The sequence below is a fragment of the Lonchura striata genome, chromosome 20 (genome assembly GCF_050655825.1).
Source record: "Lonchura striata isolate lonStrDom1 chromosome 20, ASM5065582v1, whole genome shotgun sequence".
In the NCBI taxonomy this organism is placed as follows: Eukaryota; Metazoa; Chordata; class Aves; order Passeriformes; family Estrildidae; genus Lonchura; species Lonchura striata.
The window spans coordinates 14,512,262-14,527,564 of NC_140722.1; the positions used below are offsets into that span (position 1 = coordinate 14,512,262).

General features: G+C 51.4%; 1 protein-coding gene across 3 annotated transcripts; it reads left to right on the plus strand.

Moving 5' to 3' along the window:
• The first annotated feature begins 252 nt into the window (after positions 1 to 252).
• SALL4 (spalt like transcription factor 4) lies at positions 253 to 14,303 on the plus strand. 3 transcript variants are annotated; one of them, XM_021534037.3, is made up of 4 exons: positions 253 to 461; positions 7,666 to 10,188; positions 10,764 to 11,071; positions 12,141 to 14,303. In XM_021534037.3, exons 1-4 carry the CDS (start codon positions 392 to 394, stop codon positions 12,552 to 12,554), a joined length of 3,315 nt encoding a protein of 1,104 aa, XP_021389712.2. In that variant the 5' UTR covers positions 253 to 391; the 3' UTR covers positions 12,555 to 14,303. The 3 variants fall into 3 exon arrangements, with proteins under 3 accessions (XP_021389712.2, XP_085414438.1, XP_085414437.1); XM_085558312.1 differs by lacking the exon at positions 253 to 461 and adding an exon at positions 985 to 1,099; XM_085558311.1 differs by lacking the exon at positions 253 to 461 and adding an exon at positions 3,017 to 3,122.
• The last annotated feature ends 1,000 nt before the right edge of the window (positions 14,304 to 15,303 follow it).

Genomic DNA, 15,303 nt, shown 5'->3' on the forward strand with positions numbered 1-15,303 from the left:
AGGGGGAAAACTCGTTCCAGCACCTAGCAAAGGCGCAGGTGAGACAGCAGAGGCAGCGTCCCATGCGGGCGGAGAGCCGCGCTGTTTGTTTAGCGGGGCGGCCGCGGCCCCGCGGGGCTCTCGCCTTTGTCGCCCGCCGGGGCGGGCCGGGCGCGGGGACTACATGGCCCAGCGTGCCCCGCTGCGCGGATCAATGGGGCTGATTTGAATAATCTGTGAGCCCTTGGACTCAGGCCAATCAGCCGTCAGGGACCCATGATAAATCGCAATGCATTATTGATAATAATAATTACTCTGACATGCGCATTCCGCCCAAATTTCCCAACTCTAGGAATTTGTTGTGAAGAGGAAAATAATTGCTACTATTGCACGCTCCCGATGCTGGTGCACCATGTCGCGACGGAAGCAGGCGAAGCCCCAGCACATCAACTCCGAGGAGCAGCCCCCAGATGCTGCAAGTGGTGAGCGCAGAGGGGGCGCGGGGCGGCCGCGGCTCGGCTGATGCGCGGAGGCGGCGGGGAGCGAGGGGCGCTTCCCGGGGGGCTTTTTCCACCCTCGTGCTTCGCCCCCGCGCCTTTCCCCCCGCGGGCTCCGCCAGGAGCCGACCCTCGGCTCGCCCCGGCTTTTTTGGGGGGCCCAACTCCCCCGCGGGGCTGAGCGAGGCGCGGGCTCCTCGTTATTTTTGGGGGGGTTCGGCTTTGGGCGGGTGCCCCGCGATGCCCCGCACGCTCCCCCCGCGCCCGCGGAGCCTCCGCCGGGTCCCGCGTGGGGCCGCGGCCGCGCGGGAGGGGAACCCCAAAGCCTCCCCAGGCGGAGGGAATTGGGGGGATGGGGGTAAGGGGTGGGGGAGCAGGGGGAGAAATTACCGAGAACTTCGGAGGGGTAGGAAATGGCTCGGGCTGGGTTTCCTCGGTGTGCTTAGCACTTTGTCGGGAGTTCGATGAGAATTTTTGTGGGGTTTAAAAAAAAAAAAAAAATAGAAAACGGGGGGAAAAACTTCCACGCTCGGACTATTTTTGTTGGAGATCACAATCGCCCTGGACCTTTTGTAGCTTGACCTCCAGCCATCTTTGATTTCCGACTTCCTAAAATAACTCCGGTGAGCTAATGCGGGGTGTGCGCGAGCGCTTTGTATTTGGGCGGCGTGGGGGACTCGCCACCGCGGAGCGCTCTCCCCATCTTCGGGGAGCTCGCATTTCGGGGCCGCGTTCGGGAAAAGCAGAAATTCTGCCTGAAATCGGCCGGGAGCTGCCGGTGGGGCGGGGGAAGGGACGGGGGCACTCGCCGGTCCCCCGCGGGAGCGGGCCCGGGCTCCCGGAGCAGCATCTTCCCGAGCCGGCTGCGGGACCCGCGGCTCCCGGGCCCGCCGCGATCGCTCCCTCGGTGCTCGGAGCGGAGCTCGGGACGCTCCGCGGTGCCCGTCCCGCTCCCGGCCGGAATGCGGCGGGAGGAAGGCACGGCCCGCCCGGATGGGGAGAGTTTGTTCGGAGTTGTTGCGGTTGTTGTGCCCGAATGTGCCCCCCAAGAACTTTCTTTGGGATGTTTGCTTGCTTTTGGGACTGGTTTTGTTTCCGTGCCTAGAACTGATCGAAACCCACGCACGTTACGGGAGCTGCTTATTCCCAGCCCGCAGGAGGTTCGGGCTCTTTAATTTTTTTTTTTTTTCCCCTCCTCCCCCTTCTCTTCTTTGAGTCGAAATGTGCAATTGTTGGGTCCGGTTAATGGTGACTTAAGAAACAGCATGCTGGCCAGAAGGCAATAAATCCCATGTTTAATGCATGACTGTTTTCCTTTGTGCATATGGTTAGGTTGGGGGGATGGAGGTGATGTTTCCACATGTAAATCTCTGCCCGCTGCTGGAAAGGCACCTCCGGCCCCGCGCTGAAACAAAAGGGTTAATCACTCCTGATGCGGCGCTGGGGCGGGGGAGGCGTGCGGGAGGGAGGGAGGATCGCTCCACACCGCGCTCTCCGGGGCAATGGCCAGCTGCTTTTTTGTTATTGTTGTTCGGGCTTTTTTTTTTTTTTTTTTCCTCCCCCTCCCGTTCTCAGTTTTAACAACCAAACGCGGGATGAAATCCCTCCGGGAGTCCTCGGCGGCCGCCCAGGCCGGCGGATCTGCGGAAGCTGTGGCGCCGCCCGGGGGATTCTCCTGCTGCTCGTGGGGTGCTGTGGATTTGGGGGGTCGGGGCAGGTCCCGCACTGATCCGTGCGGGATCTCCGCTCTCCGAAATGCAACCCGAGGCTGCGGCTCCGACGGCTCGGACCGCCCGCCAATCTCCCAAATAAGTCTTGATATTCCCCGCTCCAGGTGTGCCCGTAAATAATAAGTGATGAAGTTGAATAACAAAGTCGAAATTCCGCAGGGATTTGTCTGGGGCATTAGCGAGGATATACACATACTCGTAATAATAAAATCAAGTCCTTATCTCCTTTTTTGCAAGCATTCCCTTTTTTCGCAGAGCGATTTGGGACCCACCTCTGTGAACAATGCAGCGGGTTAAAGTGTCCCGCGAACCTGGGGATCCATTAACAGGTCAAAAAATCAGCAGGTGGTCACAGGGGAATAATGCTACATACTGGAAATTAGCATTTCCACAAAGGGCTTGAAAATGCCTATTGTGCTGGATTGCTGCCATTAAAAATCGGATTCATTCTTAAAAATACAGTATCAAACTGCAACTTTTTTTTTTTTTTCCTCCTTAGGGTAAAATTAGCGTAGCTTTGCTTCAATTGTATCTCCGATTCGTGTGCCGAGCTCTGTAGAACTGGAGAGGGATGTTGGAGGAGGAAAGGTTGAACAAGGAAAGCCCGAGTTTTGTGGTGGTTGATCTTAGGTTTGTCTCGGTTGCCCGAAGGCGCTGGCGAGGGTGGCCGGGAGCATCCCCGGGGTGCGGGAGCATCCCCGGGGTGCGGGAGCATCCCCGGGGTGCCGCAGCCCCGGGAAGGGGGAGAGGGTGCCGGGGGGCGGAGGGGGGCGATGCCCGGCTTGCTTTTCCTTTTACGTAAGTGAAACATTATATTCGTAGCAGGGATGGAGCCCTTTCGCCGCGCTCGGGCGGCGTGTGACGTTTTGACAGAGCTGCTGCTCTAACCTTTGCCTCCTCCTGCTTGCTGTGGGTGGTAAGTTGATGTCAGGCTCACAATTAGGACTCTCATGCAATTGACCTTGGCAGCGGGGTTTGTGCCGTTTAGCTCGCTCCCGAACACCGTGCGAGTGTTTAAGTGCGCTCCGGGCCGGGGGGCTCGGGGGGCGGCGGGCTGGGGGCCGGCCGGAGCGACCCCCGTGGTTGTGGGTCGCGGTGTGCGGGGCCGGCCGGCGGCTCCGGTGGGTGCCGGGGCGGCGGCGGCCCCGCCCGGGGCGGCGGTGGCCCGGCGGGCCGTGAGTGCCCTCCACCGACCGGCCCCGGCAGCTCCGGGGCCGCGAGTACCGGAGCGGGGCCGCGAGTACCGGCCCGGAGCGGGGCCGGCAGCCCGGAGCCCCCGGGGGCAGCGCCGCCGCTCCCCGCGCCTTTCAGCGCCGGCTCTGCCCTTCACAACCGCTCTGGTTTGTTCTGCCTTCCAGCTGGATGTGTCGCTTGAAGTTGTGGATAGGCCAAAGGGGGAATTAGTAAGTAGATAATTAATTAAAGGCTTGAGAGAGAGGCCGCAAGCCCGTGAAATGCTGGTGATTGTGGGTGATGCGCGATTCTGCCTCGTTCTTGGGTAGGAAAAGGCAGCTGATGGATTCAGCCTAGAAAGCATCGAGGCCTTTGGAGTAGCTCTGCAAGTTGTCAGTTGTGCATCTTAGTCAAGAAAGTGATTTTGTCGCAGTTGAATGGTGTTTGATAGTAGGAGAAGGGCGATTTGGGGCAGTTTGGAGTTTTTGGCAGTCCTCTCCTTTGGAGAATAAAAGCATCAGGGAAGCGCGACCCTGAGAGCGACAGCGAGCTCATGGCAGAGGGTTCGTGTCAGGAGTGGAGGGTGGGTAATCAATCCTTCACGAGTTAATTTAAACCGGGGAAGTGCATGGTTTTTGTTAACCTTAAAGTAAAAGTAGTTGATCAAATGTAAGCTGTGGGGAAAGTAACCTCACCAAAGGTATTAAAACTCTTCATTTAAAAAAGTGGGTGGGAAAGCTTGAGTTGTGTTTTACTCTAAGTCAAGTGAAATAAAGTTGAGAAAAAAAGTCATTAATGGCCTAGATGAGTGATAGGCCAGCAGCACCCTGCTTGAAATCACATCAAACCAGATTTACTTCACTCCTTTTACTGTTTTCCTAAAAAAAAAAAAATAAAAAAAAAATTCAAGCAGTGTGGATTTTATCAGCCTTCCTTGTCGATGACTGCCTTGTCCTACACAATAGTGGATTTTATCCATCCATTTGCCAGTGATTGAATCTAACCCCCCTGCTGGGTTTACTGCATTCTTCTAACTTATTGGATAACTAGATGCTGAGAGATAACATTCCTGAAATTCGGGGGTGGGGAGATAAAAAAAAACCAAAAAAACCACAGTAGAAGTCCTGTCCCTGGGAAGCCTTTGGAGAGGGTTAAGTGAAGTGCACGAGGAATTGCCTGGCAGGGCAGAGCTGGGTAAATCCTGGGTGGGCAGAGCTGCCTTCCTGGCATGGGCAGCCCCGAGCTCAGCCCGTTCTTTCATTTCACTGATGGATAAATAAATCCTGGGTGGGCAGAGCTGCCCTCCTGGCGTGGGCAGCCCCGAGCTCAGCCCGTTCTTTCATTTCACTGATGGATAAATAAATCCTGGGTGGGCAGAGCTGCCCTCCTGGCGTGGGCAGCCCCGAGCTCAGCCCGTTCTTTCATTTCTCTGCTGGGCTCGGGTGCCCGAGGTGCTCTGATGGCAGCACTTGGGCTGGCAGAGGAGGTTACAAATCACGATGGGTTTCACAGGAGCTGTTGGGTTTTTTACAGAAATAGTCAATTGCTCCTTTGTTATTCCAGCTACTGTAAAATAACCCAGCGTCCTGCTTGTGAATTTATCTAAAACCCTTTCTTTAAGGCAAAAGGGAAAATAATGCATGACTTCTCTATTTGCCATGCAGCAAGTCGTTTCAAAGCTCTGAATTGAATTTATTCAGAGTTAAGCTAATGCTTCAGGGACACAAAAATATGTGACAGGGCAGGGCTGCCAACCTCTGCTGCCCAGCACAGGGACCTTCAGTGTACTGGAGTCCCTTTCTCTGAGATGGCAACTGCTGCTCAGAACCACAGAAGTTACCAGAGAGCCTCAGAATTATGAAAATGAGGAATGTGAGCTGTGCTGGAGATTGGGAAAGGGGCATTGAATTCAGTGTGATCTTATCAGCACAGAAGTAGAAAAATAAGAAGTTTTATCAAGGGAAAGGAGATAAATGATCGGATGCTTTGAAGCAGTTAAAGTTTGAGGACTTGTCTAGACATTATCCTGGAATATCTCCTGAGGGGTGGGCAACAGTGTTTGGTGTACATGTTTTTGTGCCACTGGAAAAAGTAAAAGCTGAGGTTTATTTTTTAATATTTTGTGATGTGGAAACAATGTCGTTCTGCCTGGGAGATGGGACTGGGAAAGCCCCAAACACTTAAGGACATGGAAAAGAGGTTTTCATGTTTTAGTGTACTGCATGAAATAGGAAAGTCAAAACCTCTCAAACCAGTGTAGAGTAGTTCTGGAAGTTTGTCTTTTTTTTTTTTTCTTTTTTTTTTTTTTTTTTTTTTTTTAATCTAGATACCTTTTTTCCAAGTATATCTACTCAGACTCGTGCAAAATGAGTTTAAAATAATTTGTTCTTGATCCTGGTTGACTCTGTTGACAACAAAGTTCTGAATTGTGTAGTAGTACTTGTCTGCAGGCTGGACTTCTCTGTGTTTTTAGAGTTAAATCAGCTTTAGAGACATCACTTTAATGATACCTGGGATGGGAAATGCCTGCTGCCATTCTTGTTTCTTTCACTTACAGGACTTGTTTGGGCTGAAGGGGAAGTGTTTAATTTTCCCTGTTTAAATGGGAGGCATCCAAACATAGCTGCTGAGAACTCCCTTCCTCCCCGTTCAAGGACTTGTGCAGGTTTGGATTTATTGCTCTGCAGATCACAGCAGAGCAGGCCTCTGATACTTGGGAGTTTTTGTTATTGATCAAATGTTTATTTTTAAAAGTAAACTTTCACAAGCTCTTCGTGCCACACAACATTAAACAGTTGAAGCTGGCTTTGTTGAGCACACACAGTGCCCTTGTTGAGGTGAGAAATGGCAGAGTTTGCAATATCCTCCCTCAGAGTGCTTTTCCACCCCCTCCAGCAGGGTAACGAGCTCCAGTTGTCACCTGGACATGGTCCCCTCCACATTCAGGACACACCCGGGTGTGGTTTGCCCACACTTTGCACAAACCAAAGCCACAAGGAGCTGCTGAGCTTCAGCTCTTCCATGCCGGGGGCATGGGGGACCGGGCTGGAGCCAGGAGGTCTGGGCAGGACAGAGGGGTGACACCGCTGGCCTGTGCCCACTGCAGCCTTGGCACCCTTCAAATTAGGGCAGATCCAGTCAGCTCCAGTGAGTCTCAGCCCACGGGGCTGGAATCCTGCCCCAGCCCTTTCTGCCTGCCCATCTCTGGAGCTTTTCCCTCCTGAGCACTGCTGCCCTGAGCCCTGCCCTGCCTCCAGCGGGCTGGGAGTTTGTTGTTTGAGGGATGGCAAGGCTGAGCAAAAACATCCTGTTTTGGTTATCATTTCTCTTAACCTCTTGCAGTTCAGATATTTCCCCGATTTTTTTTTTTTCTTTTTTCCCCACGTGCAAATTCTGCTCATTCTGAGCTGTGGTGTGCTGGTGGTGGAAGGGCAGGAGTGGACTTGGAGCCCAGCTTGGCTTTCCCTGCCCCTTCCCAGAAGTGGGTGAGTTGTGGGTGCACTTGAAGGAGGCCTCGTACGAGGTCGGAAATGCCTTGGTGTAGTTTTGCAAGCAGGACTTGTTACTTGTATTATATTTTAATTCTCATAAGTATCAATGGACGGGCATACTCAAGTGTCAAGTTCCGAAATTTAATCACGTCTGTGCTACTGTGTCCATGTAGAGATTACTGCTTGGGGTGTGTTGGCTTTCAAAGGATTTTAGAGCTAATTATTGGCATTGCTTTGCTGTTGTCAGCCCTTTTGGGTTGTAATTATTTTCATAATGATAAAGCAAAACTCGTTTAGATCGGTACAGTAAGAATTGCTCAAAATTCCTGTGTCAACGATCTTGTATGAATTTTTGAGAGGTGGGTAACAAAGAATTAGGACCTGAAGTGTAAACATGTGGTAACAGATAACTCATGTGTGGTGTTTTGCTCAGTGTTTCAATGCCTCCTCTGTCCTGGTGTTCCTTTTAAGCTGTGTTGCAGGTGCTGCCTTGCAGAACTGTTCCAGGGGATTTTTACCTGTATGAAAAGAGATTTTTTCGAAATCCCTTTTCATTGAGCCTTGTGAGAGTCCTTTTAAAATATGTTTTTTCTCGTAAACTGAACTGAGATGCAGATTAATTTTGAATTGTGAAGGAATTGGCCTCAAAACAAAGAGCAGAACTTCAGACTGATCTGCAAACTTGATTCCAGTGTCATGTACTTTAACTTGCAATTCAGGTGCAGTCAGTGATCTTAATAGGGAATGCTTGGTCTAAATCTACCAATTAATAATGTGACTTTCTTTTATTTTAAGGGAGTCCACAAGACGTCCCAGGTGATAGAGATGGTGAAATGAGTTCCAAAAGGTGCCGCACGGAGGAAACCAAAATCTGTGAGAAATGCTGTGCAGAATTCTTTGTTCTCTCCGAATTCCTTGAGCATAAGAAAAATTGCACTAAAAATCCGCCTGTTCTAATCATGAACGACAGTGAGGGAACAGTCCCCCCCGAGAGCTTCTCCGAGGCTCCTCTGGGGACCTTCCCAGGCGACCGAGTGGATGGCAGGACACGCAAGGACGTTCAGGCCAAGGGCTGCACTGGCTCTGTGGAAAAGAGAGAAGGAAAAATGGACGCTGAACCGGTAGGAGGAATGTACCTTAAAATAGAGCCCCCCCTCACGCCTGCGGCTGCCAGCCTAAGCTATCTACCCAAAGCCAAAGTACCAAACACTAACGTGACTCTGCAGACCATCCGCGGCACCAAGGTGGCCGTGAACCAGCGGGCGTCCGACGCCATCTCCTCCTCGGCGGCGGGCTTCAACGCCATCCCCATGATCCTGGAGCAGCTGGTGTGCTTGCAGCAGCAGCAGCTCCAGCAGATCCAGCTGACGGAGCAGATCCGCATCCAGATTGCCATGATGGCTCCCCACGCCCTGCACCCCTCCATAGCAGCTGCTACTGACCCGCTCAAGGCTCTGGGTGCCCACATGTCCCAGCAGCTCTCGGCTGCCGTGGCTTTAATCGGGCAGAAGGCGGGGAGCCAGAGCCTGTCGCTGGAGTCCTTGAAGCAAGGAAAACTACCTCACTCGAACACTGGCATTGCGGCCGCCAGCTCGCTGGCTGCTGGGCTCTCCTCCTCCTTCCCCCTGAAGCCAGAGGGGAGCCGAGGCCTCCCCGGCTCCATCTCTCAGTTCCCAAATCCTTTGCTACCTCAGTCCTCCGGCTCGGTCATCTTCCAGAACCCGCTTTCGGCCGTCTCGTCTGTGATGGATTCCGCAAAGAAGGGCAAGGGGAAGCCCCCCAACATCAGCGTGTCTGAAAGCAAACCGAACGCAGAGGAGCCGTTCTTCAAACACAAGTGTAAATTCTGTGGGAAGGTCTTTGGCAACGACAGTGCCCTGCAGATCCACCTCCGCTCCCACACCGGGGAAAGACCCTATAAATGCAACATCTGTGGGAACCGCTTCACGACCAAAGGAAACCTCAAAGTGCATTTTCAGCGTCACAAAGACAAGTACCCCCACATAAAGATGAATCCTTACCCAGTTCCTGAGCACCTGGACAATGTTCCTACCAGCACTGGAATCCCGTACGGGATGTCTGTGCCACTGGATGAGTCCAACCTGATTGTGGACAGCAAACCTCTCCTAACAACTCTGCCTACCTCCGTGGCCAGCGGCGCGCCTCAGAGCATCTCCAGCCTGGCAGGCATCAAAGAGGCTCTGCCTAGTCCGTTCTCAAGTGAGCTGCAGTCAAGGCCCTCTCCCGAAAGCGAGGGTGGCTCCTCCTCATCGGGGGCGGTCGGTCACGAGTCGGGAACGGAGCAGAGCTTGAGCTCACCACAAGCTGCCTGCAGTGTGAGCATCTTCCACGTAGGTGGGTCAAACGAGCAAGGCTCAGAGACATCAAAGCTCCAGCAGCTGGTTGAAAATATCGACAAATCCACTGCTGACCCCAACGAGTGCCTGATCTGCCACAGAGTGTTGAGCTGCCAGAGCTCGCTGAAAATGCATTACCGCACCCACACTGGGGAGAGGCCCTTCAAGTGCAAGATCTGCGGCCGTGCCTTCTCCACTAAAGGGAACCTTAAAACCCACTACGGCGTCCACCGGGCCAATACCCCCTTGAAGATGCAGCATTCGTGCCCCATTTGCCAGAAGAAGTTCACCAATGCCGTGGTGCTGCAGCAGCACATCCGCATGCACATGGGCGGGCAGATCCCCAACACGCCGATGCCAGAACCCCCCTGCGACAGCGCCGAGGCCGAGGCCGCCGCGCCCGAGAAGAACGGAGACGTCGGGCGCCCGGAGGAGACGGTGGAAAGCATAGACATGGAAGACGACGTGGACTCTCAGGATGGCCCCAGGAGCTCTTCCAAGCCTCCCACTCCGTACGATGCGCAGTCAGAGTCGCCCGCCTTCTCAGGGGTTGCAGCGCTGGAGAACCAGATGAAGATGGTCGCCTCCTCTCTGAGCTTGCAGCGGCAGAGCAGCCTCAAGTCCAGCGACAACGGCTCGGCAGAGAGCGATGGCATGACCAACGACTCGTCCTCGGTGGCGGGCGACGCCGACTACCAGAACGGCAGGAGCCCCGCCGCCTCCGAGGCCGCGTCCCTGCAGGCGCCGTCCCCGGCCAACAGCCAGGCTGAGAGCGTCAGGTCCAAGTCGCCTGCCTTCAACACCCAGGAGGATGCAGGCACGGGCAGCAAGTCGGAGGCTCCCGAGAATGCTCCTGCAGAAGTGGAAGGGGTTGTCGGCGCGTTGGATTTAACCTACGGCAATATTGGTCGCAAGGTCATTAAGGAAGAGCCTGGGCTACACTTTGCAAATGGAGAATATGGTAAGGCAAAATGCTGCCAGGGATTTGGCATGGGGCAGTAGGAAATCAATCCTAAAAGGACCAGCAGTAGAACAAAACTTGCTCAGCTTTCCCCTCTTCCTGCTCTGTTTGGATAAGGCCCTGTAAAGTTTTCCTGATTAAGACCCAAAATTCAAAGGCTTAAATGCTGTCATCTCCTTAAAATTAATGCAGACTGTGCCCTCTCTGTCTTTCATGGGCCCACTTAACATGTCTTTATAGTTCTTTAAAAATACACATTTGTGTTTTAAGGGAAAACTGCTTATCCCAGGAGTGTGACATGGAGACCCTAAAATAGTTTGTGGGGTTTTCAGGCTCTTTAGCATTGAGGTGTTAGGGTTGATCTAAATGTGGCCGGAAGATTTTGTATTTCAATCTCACCAACAAACCCAGGAATGAACTGATCAGTTTTAGGGTATCCTGGGAAGTGTGGTGGCCTCTGCAGATGTGCTCTTCAGGCACACACAGCTTCAAAGGTGGGGCCTGGAGTCTCAGCCAGGCTTAAGCTTGGCAGCAGAATTAGGCTGGGATAAGCATCACCTTTGCTTTCTTTCCAGGTCGAAGCAGTATTCCAGCTGCTTTTGTCAGAGCCCCACCAGCCCTGATAAAAATGGAGCTGCCCAGCGATCGTCCCCTCAGCACTGGCCACTTCATTGGCCCTCCAGCTCTGTCCCCTGGGGTCGCCCCTCTGCTGGTGCCACGCCCCAAGTTCTGCCGTCCTGCCAAACAGCACATCTGCACTACCTGTGGGAAGAACTTCTCCTCTGCCAGCGCCCTGCAGATCCACGAGCGCACCCACACCGGGGAGAAGCCCTTTGCCTGCACCATCTGTGGGAGAGCCTTCACCACCAAAGGAAACCTGAAGGTGGGTCCTGTCTGTTGTCATCTCCTTGGTCTCTGAGACTAAGACTAGAGATGGAAAGGCTGTTTCTGATATTTGACCTGCCTCTGAGACAGCACTGATTTTCTTTTAGTTCCTCGAGTACTTACTTTTGACCCTTGTCTCCTTCCTGACTTTTTCCACACAGTTTTTTGTGTGCTACTGAGATCACCCACAGGTCTTTGCTGCCGTCCTTGACTTTCCTTTTGGGATGGAAGGGGAGGCTTAGCACTCACTAAGCAGATTGCTTTCTTTTTTAATTTGGATTTGGATGTGTCAAGACATAAGCATTCCATAGACTGCTACAAAACGCTGCCTGCTGAGTAAATGCATTACACTGCGCTGCTTGAAATTTTGTGAGATGAGAAGGGATAAACTAGGATAATCCTGAGATGGCAGAAAGTGCTTGGGGATTGTGGCTAAGCACATGCTGAAGAAGTGCTGTGAGTCTGTCCCTTTGCCAGATGAATCCATTTGCCCTGTGAGGGATTCAGCTCCCTCACTTGCACAGAGGTTTTTCCCTCCCTGTGGGAACCTCTTCAAGCTCTTCAGTCCTCTTGCATAAATGCTGATGGGGAGGGAGAGAAAATACTCTGCAGTGCCTTGCTGGAAGCACCAGCAGAATGTGGTGTGGAAGATTTCAGCTTAAATGAACCTCTCTGCCAAATTACTTAGTGTTTTTTGGGGTTTTTTTTGCATTACCCAGTATTTTTTTTCAGTATGGTCTGTTTGCAGCAGATAATGTGGTTTCTGTTTTGGGCAGAGAGAGGGTGTCTTTGCCAACGGCGCTTATTCCGAGTGTAAAACTGTCCTCTAAGCCCTCTAGCAGCCAACTCCAGAGAGCCACGGTGATGTCAGACAGTGAATGACTGTGTCTTACACGTGCCAGGAAGGGAGCTCTTACAAGAATCACCCAACTTAATATTTACCAGAATGCAAACGGAGCAAGCCTGACTTCTCTGGGCTACTTGGCTGCAAGCAAAGTAGAATTCGGGTGCGCCACGGAAGAGCTGCAGCATTAACAATTCTCTTTGCTTCCCCCCCTCTCCGGAAGGTCCACGTAGGAACCCACATGTGGAACAACTCGGCCAGGCGGGGCAGGCGGCTGTCCATCGATAACCCCATGGCCCTGCTGGGCAACGACCCCAAGAAGGTGTCGGAGATGTTCCCCAAGGAGATGGTGGCGCCCTCGGTGAGCATCGACCCCGCCGTGTGGAACCAGTACGCGGCCGTGCTCAGCAACGGGCTGGCCGTGAAAACCAACGAGATCTCGGTGATCCAGAGCGGGGCCCTGCCCGTGCCCGTGCCCGGGGGCTCGCCCGTGAACTCCGGCCCGGCCTCCAAGGCGGACCCGGGCCAGGCTGGCGCCGCCTCGGAGGCGGAGAAGGCGGGCGGCGCTGCTGCAGACAGTGTGCCAAAACACCAGTTCCCTCTCTTCCTGGAGGAGAACAAAATCGCCGTTAGCTAAAGACTCGAGAGGAGTTGACCTACACAAAGAACAAATATATATAGACGCAAACATATATTTTTAAGAGATTCCACTTCGGCCTCCTATTTTCCTATCAACGTGCAAATGATTTTATGGTTGTCTTTGTAAGAGTTGCCCAGAGTACAATCATGACGTTGCTTTGCAAATAGTAATTAATAAAGAATAGGATTTCCTTCTATTTGGAAAGATGCGGGTCTTGCAAAGTAGTTCTTACGTGTGACTTTAATGTGTACAAGCCTTACAGAAGTTTCTACAACTTGAAATTCCAAAGGTTAGACTATTTACCTCTTTGTTTAGAGTGATAATGGGGGTTTTGAATAGAGTGGAAACAACCTACTGTTGATGGAAAAGCTTCTATTTACTGATGAGAAATGGAAACTATTGATGCGGGTAAATATCCTAGAATGTCTGCCACCCTCTTAGAATTTTTCTGTTTGGATTTTTGGCTCTGTGTGGTTTCTGAATGTACTTTTTCTTAATAATTGCTATGAAAACTACAAAGTTGGTTTTTTTTTTTTTAATTCCTTTGGTTTTTTTGCCTCAGAAGTTCTATGAAAAGGAAGTTGCTGTTTTTCTTTAGTCACTGCTATTAAGTAATTAATTGTGTTGTTGACTGCTGCTTATTTAATACTACTACTAGGACAGTCCTTCAAGTATAGTGCCAAAATTCCTGCTTCCAAAGATGTGCAGTTTTTCCTAGATGTTTTATTTCAATACCAAGAGCCCCAAACAAGCATGGGTGGGTATGTATATACTTTTTTTTTTATTGTTGTCTCCTCTTGAAAGGGAAGGCTTGCCTTGGGAAGTCAGGTCTGAAAGCTCTGCAAGGAATCTCAGGTGACTGTTGCAATTTGCCATGGGAACTGGTTTCCTTAGCAAGAGACTTTTTTTTTTTTTTTTTTTTTTCGTTTGGGTAATTTAGGAGATCAGTCTATGTAAACCTGTATTTAAATATGAAGTATTCATGCTTAGGTTAAATGTTTTGTGGGTTTTTGGATGGCATTCCTACTCTGGTCATTAAGGCTTTTTTGGTGGTCTGTGAGCCTGCATTCCACCAAAATGGTAATTAATGATCCATGTGTGTTGTATGAAGGTTGCTGGGATAGTCATCTGGATTCTAAGTTATCTACCTCATTTTTTTCCTTTTGTAGTTGTAGTGTCTATTTTTTCTAATAATGACCACTGTAATGACTGAGATTTGAGCAGATGCTTCCATGCACTATGTGAAACCAAAACCTGTTGTATTATTAGTGGAAGCACCTGAGGAGTTGCTGGACTGACCTTTCACTATTCCTCGAACGCCTGCTGGAACTGGATGTGGAATGGGATCTGAACCAGGCTGCAAAGGGAGCATTTGGTGTGGAAGGACTGAAGGAAGGAAAGAAACCTGGCTGTTGACTGCAGGAAAGCTTCAAGTCCAGTCTCTTGTGGAAGGCCCCAGAAATGCAGATTTACCAAAAGTTTGTGTGATGCTGTTGCACCTGATTCTTGCTTATGATCTCTGTATGCCGAGTTGTGCCTTTCCTGCTGGACTCGTGGGTAAGAACATACCAGTACCTGTTTACACTGTAAAATGGATATTGTTACATAGACCACGCAAAAGGCATCCCAATGGTCACGTTTCTACATTGTGAATGTATGATTTCTAAGAACTCTGTAGTTTTGAGTATCTACTGATGCGTTTCTGTTGACATTTTTGAGAATAAATTTTGGGATGGCTTTTTCACACTTGGTGCTGAACATTTTTCTGGCAAAAAGCTTTTTGTCTGCTGGAGAGCGAGTTCAGGAGCAGCATGCTGCTTCACTCCAGGGACCTGAGATCCAGGAGCTAGAGTTAGGCTTTAGTTCATTCCTTGGAGCAAGAGGAGCTAGGAAGCCATGGAGGAATTGGAGATCCATTCCTCAGGAACAGCTGGGGTTTGATGCAGGGGTTGGGATGTGCCAGGGATGTTGATTTCCACACTAGAATAGAATTACAGGAATATGTGCAATCCTTTTTCTGCTGTGATCATCCTACAAAGGGAAAAAATAATATTAAGTTGTCAAATTGCCAGTGCTTGAAGATGCTGGCTGCATAGAAAAGGGATAAATAACTTCCCCTAAAGAGCAAAGAAACAGTTCTGAGAACAGCCCTGATAAAATGGAGAAGTGCTGAGACCCTGATTCTGACAACATAATCCAGCAAATGTATTTTGCCTTTGGGAGGTAAGAGAGGAGGAAAAGGGGTTCAGAACCAGGGAACCCCAAAAGCTGCACCTTTCCAACATCAGAGCTGCCTGACCGTGGTGCTCTGTGCTCAATCCTTGGGTGCAAAGAAAGGCAGAAAGCAAACACTTGTTTTCTCATCTCTGCCCCAAGCTCTCGAGGAAGGTGTAGGGAGGGCAGGACAAGTCCGAGGTCCAGGAACCTCTTGTCCCTTCCAATGGATTTCTGGCCAAGCTGAGGGGCTCTGCCTCTTCTTTACCATCCATAGCAGCATAATTCCATATTCACACCTCTGCTGCCTTCGGGTGTGTGGCTCAGCAGGCTGGACAGTGAGGGGAGATGAGGGAAGGAGTTTTGGAAAGCCTGAGTGCTGGGGTGGAAATAAACCCCGAGGAACGTGGGCAAAGCAGGACAGCAGGAGGCTGTGGCAGGCAGGTGTGGTGGGCACTGGGGTCAGGCTGCCCTGGGGGCTGTGAGCTGCCCCGGGCACTGCAGGGCTTTGCTCTCCAGGCCAGGGTGGCAG

Coding starts and splice junctions, on each gene's coding strand:
- SALL4 (XM_021534037.3), top strand. CDS start 392: ATGTCGCGACGGAAGCAGGCGAAGCCCCAGCACATCAACTCCGAGGAG. Junction 462..7,665: donor GCCCCCAGATGCTGCAAGTG/GTGAGCGCAGAG, acceptor TTTTATTTTAAG/GGAGTCCACAAGACGTCCCA. Junction 11,072..12,140: donor CCACCAAAGGAAACCTGAAG/GTGGGTCCTGTC, acceptor CCTCTCCGGAAG/GTCCACGTAGGAACCCACAT.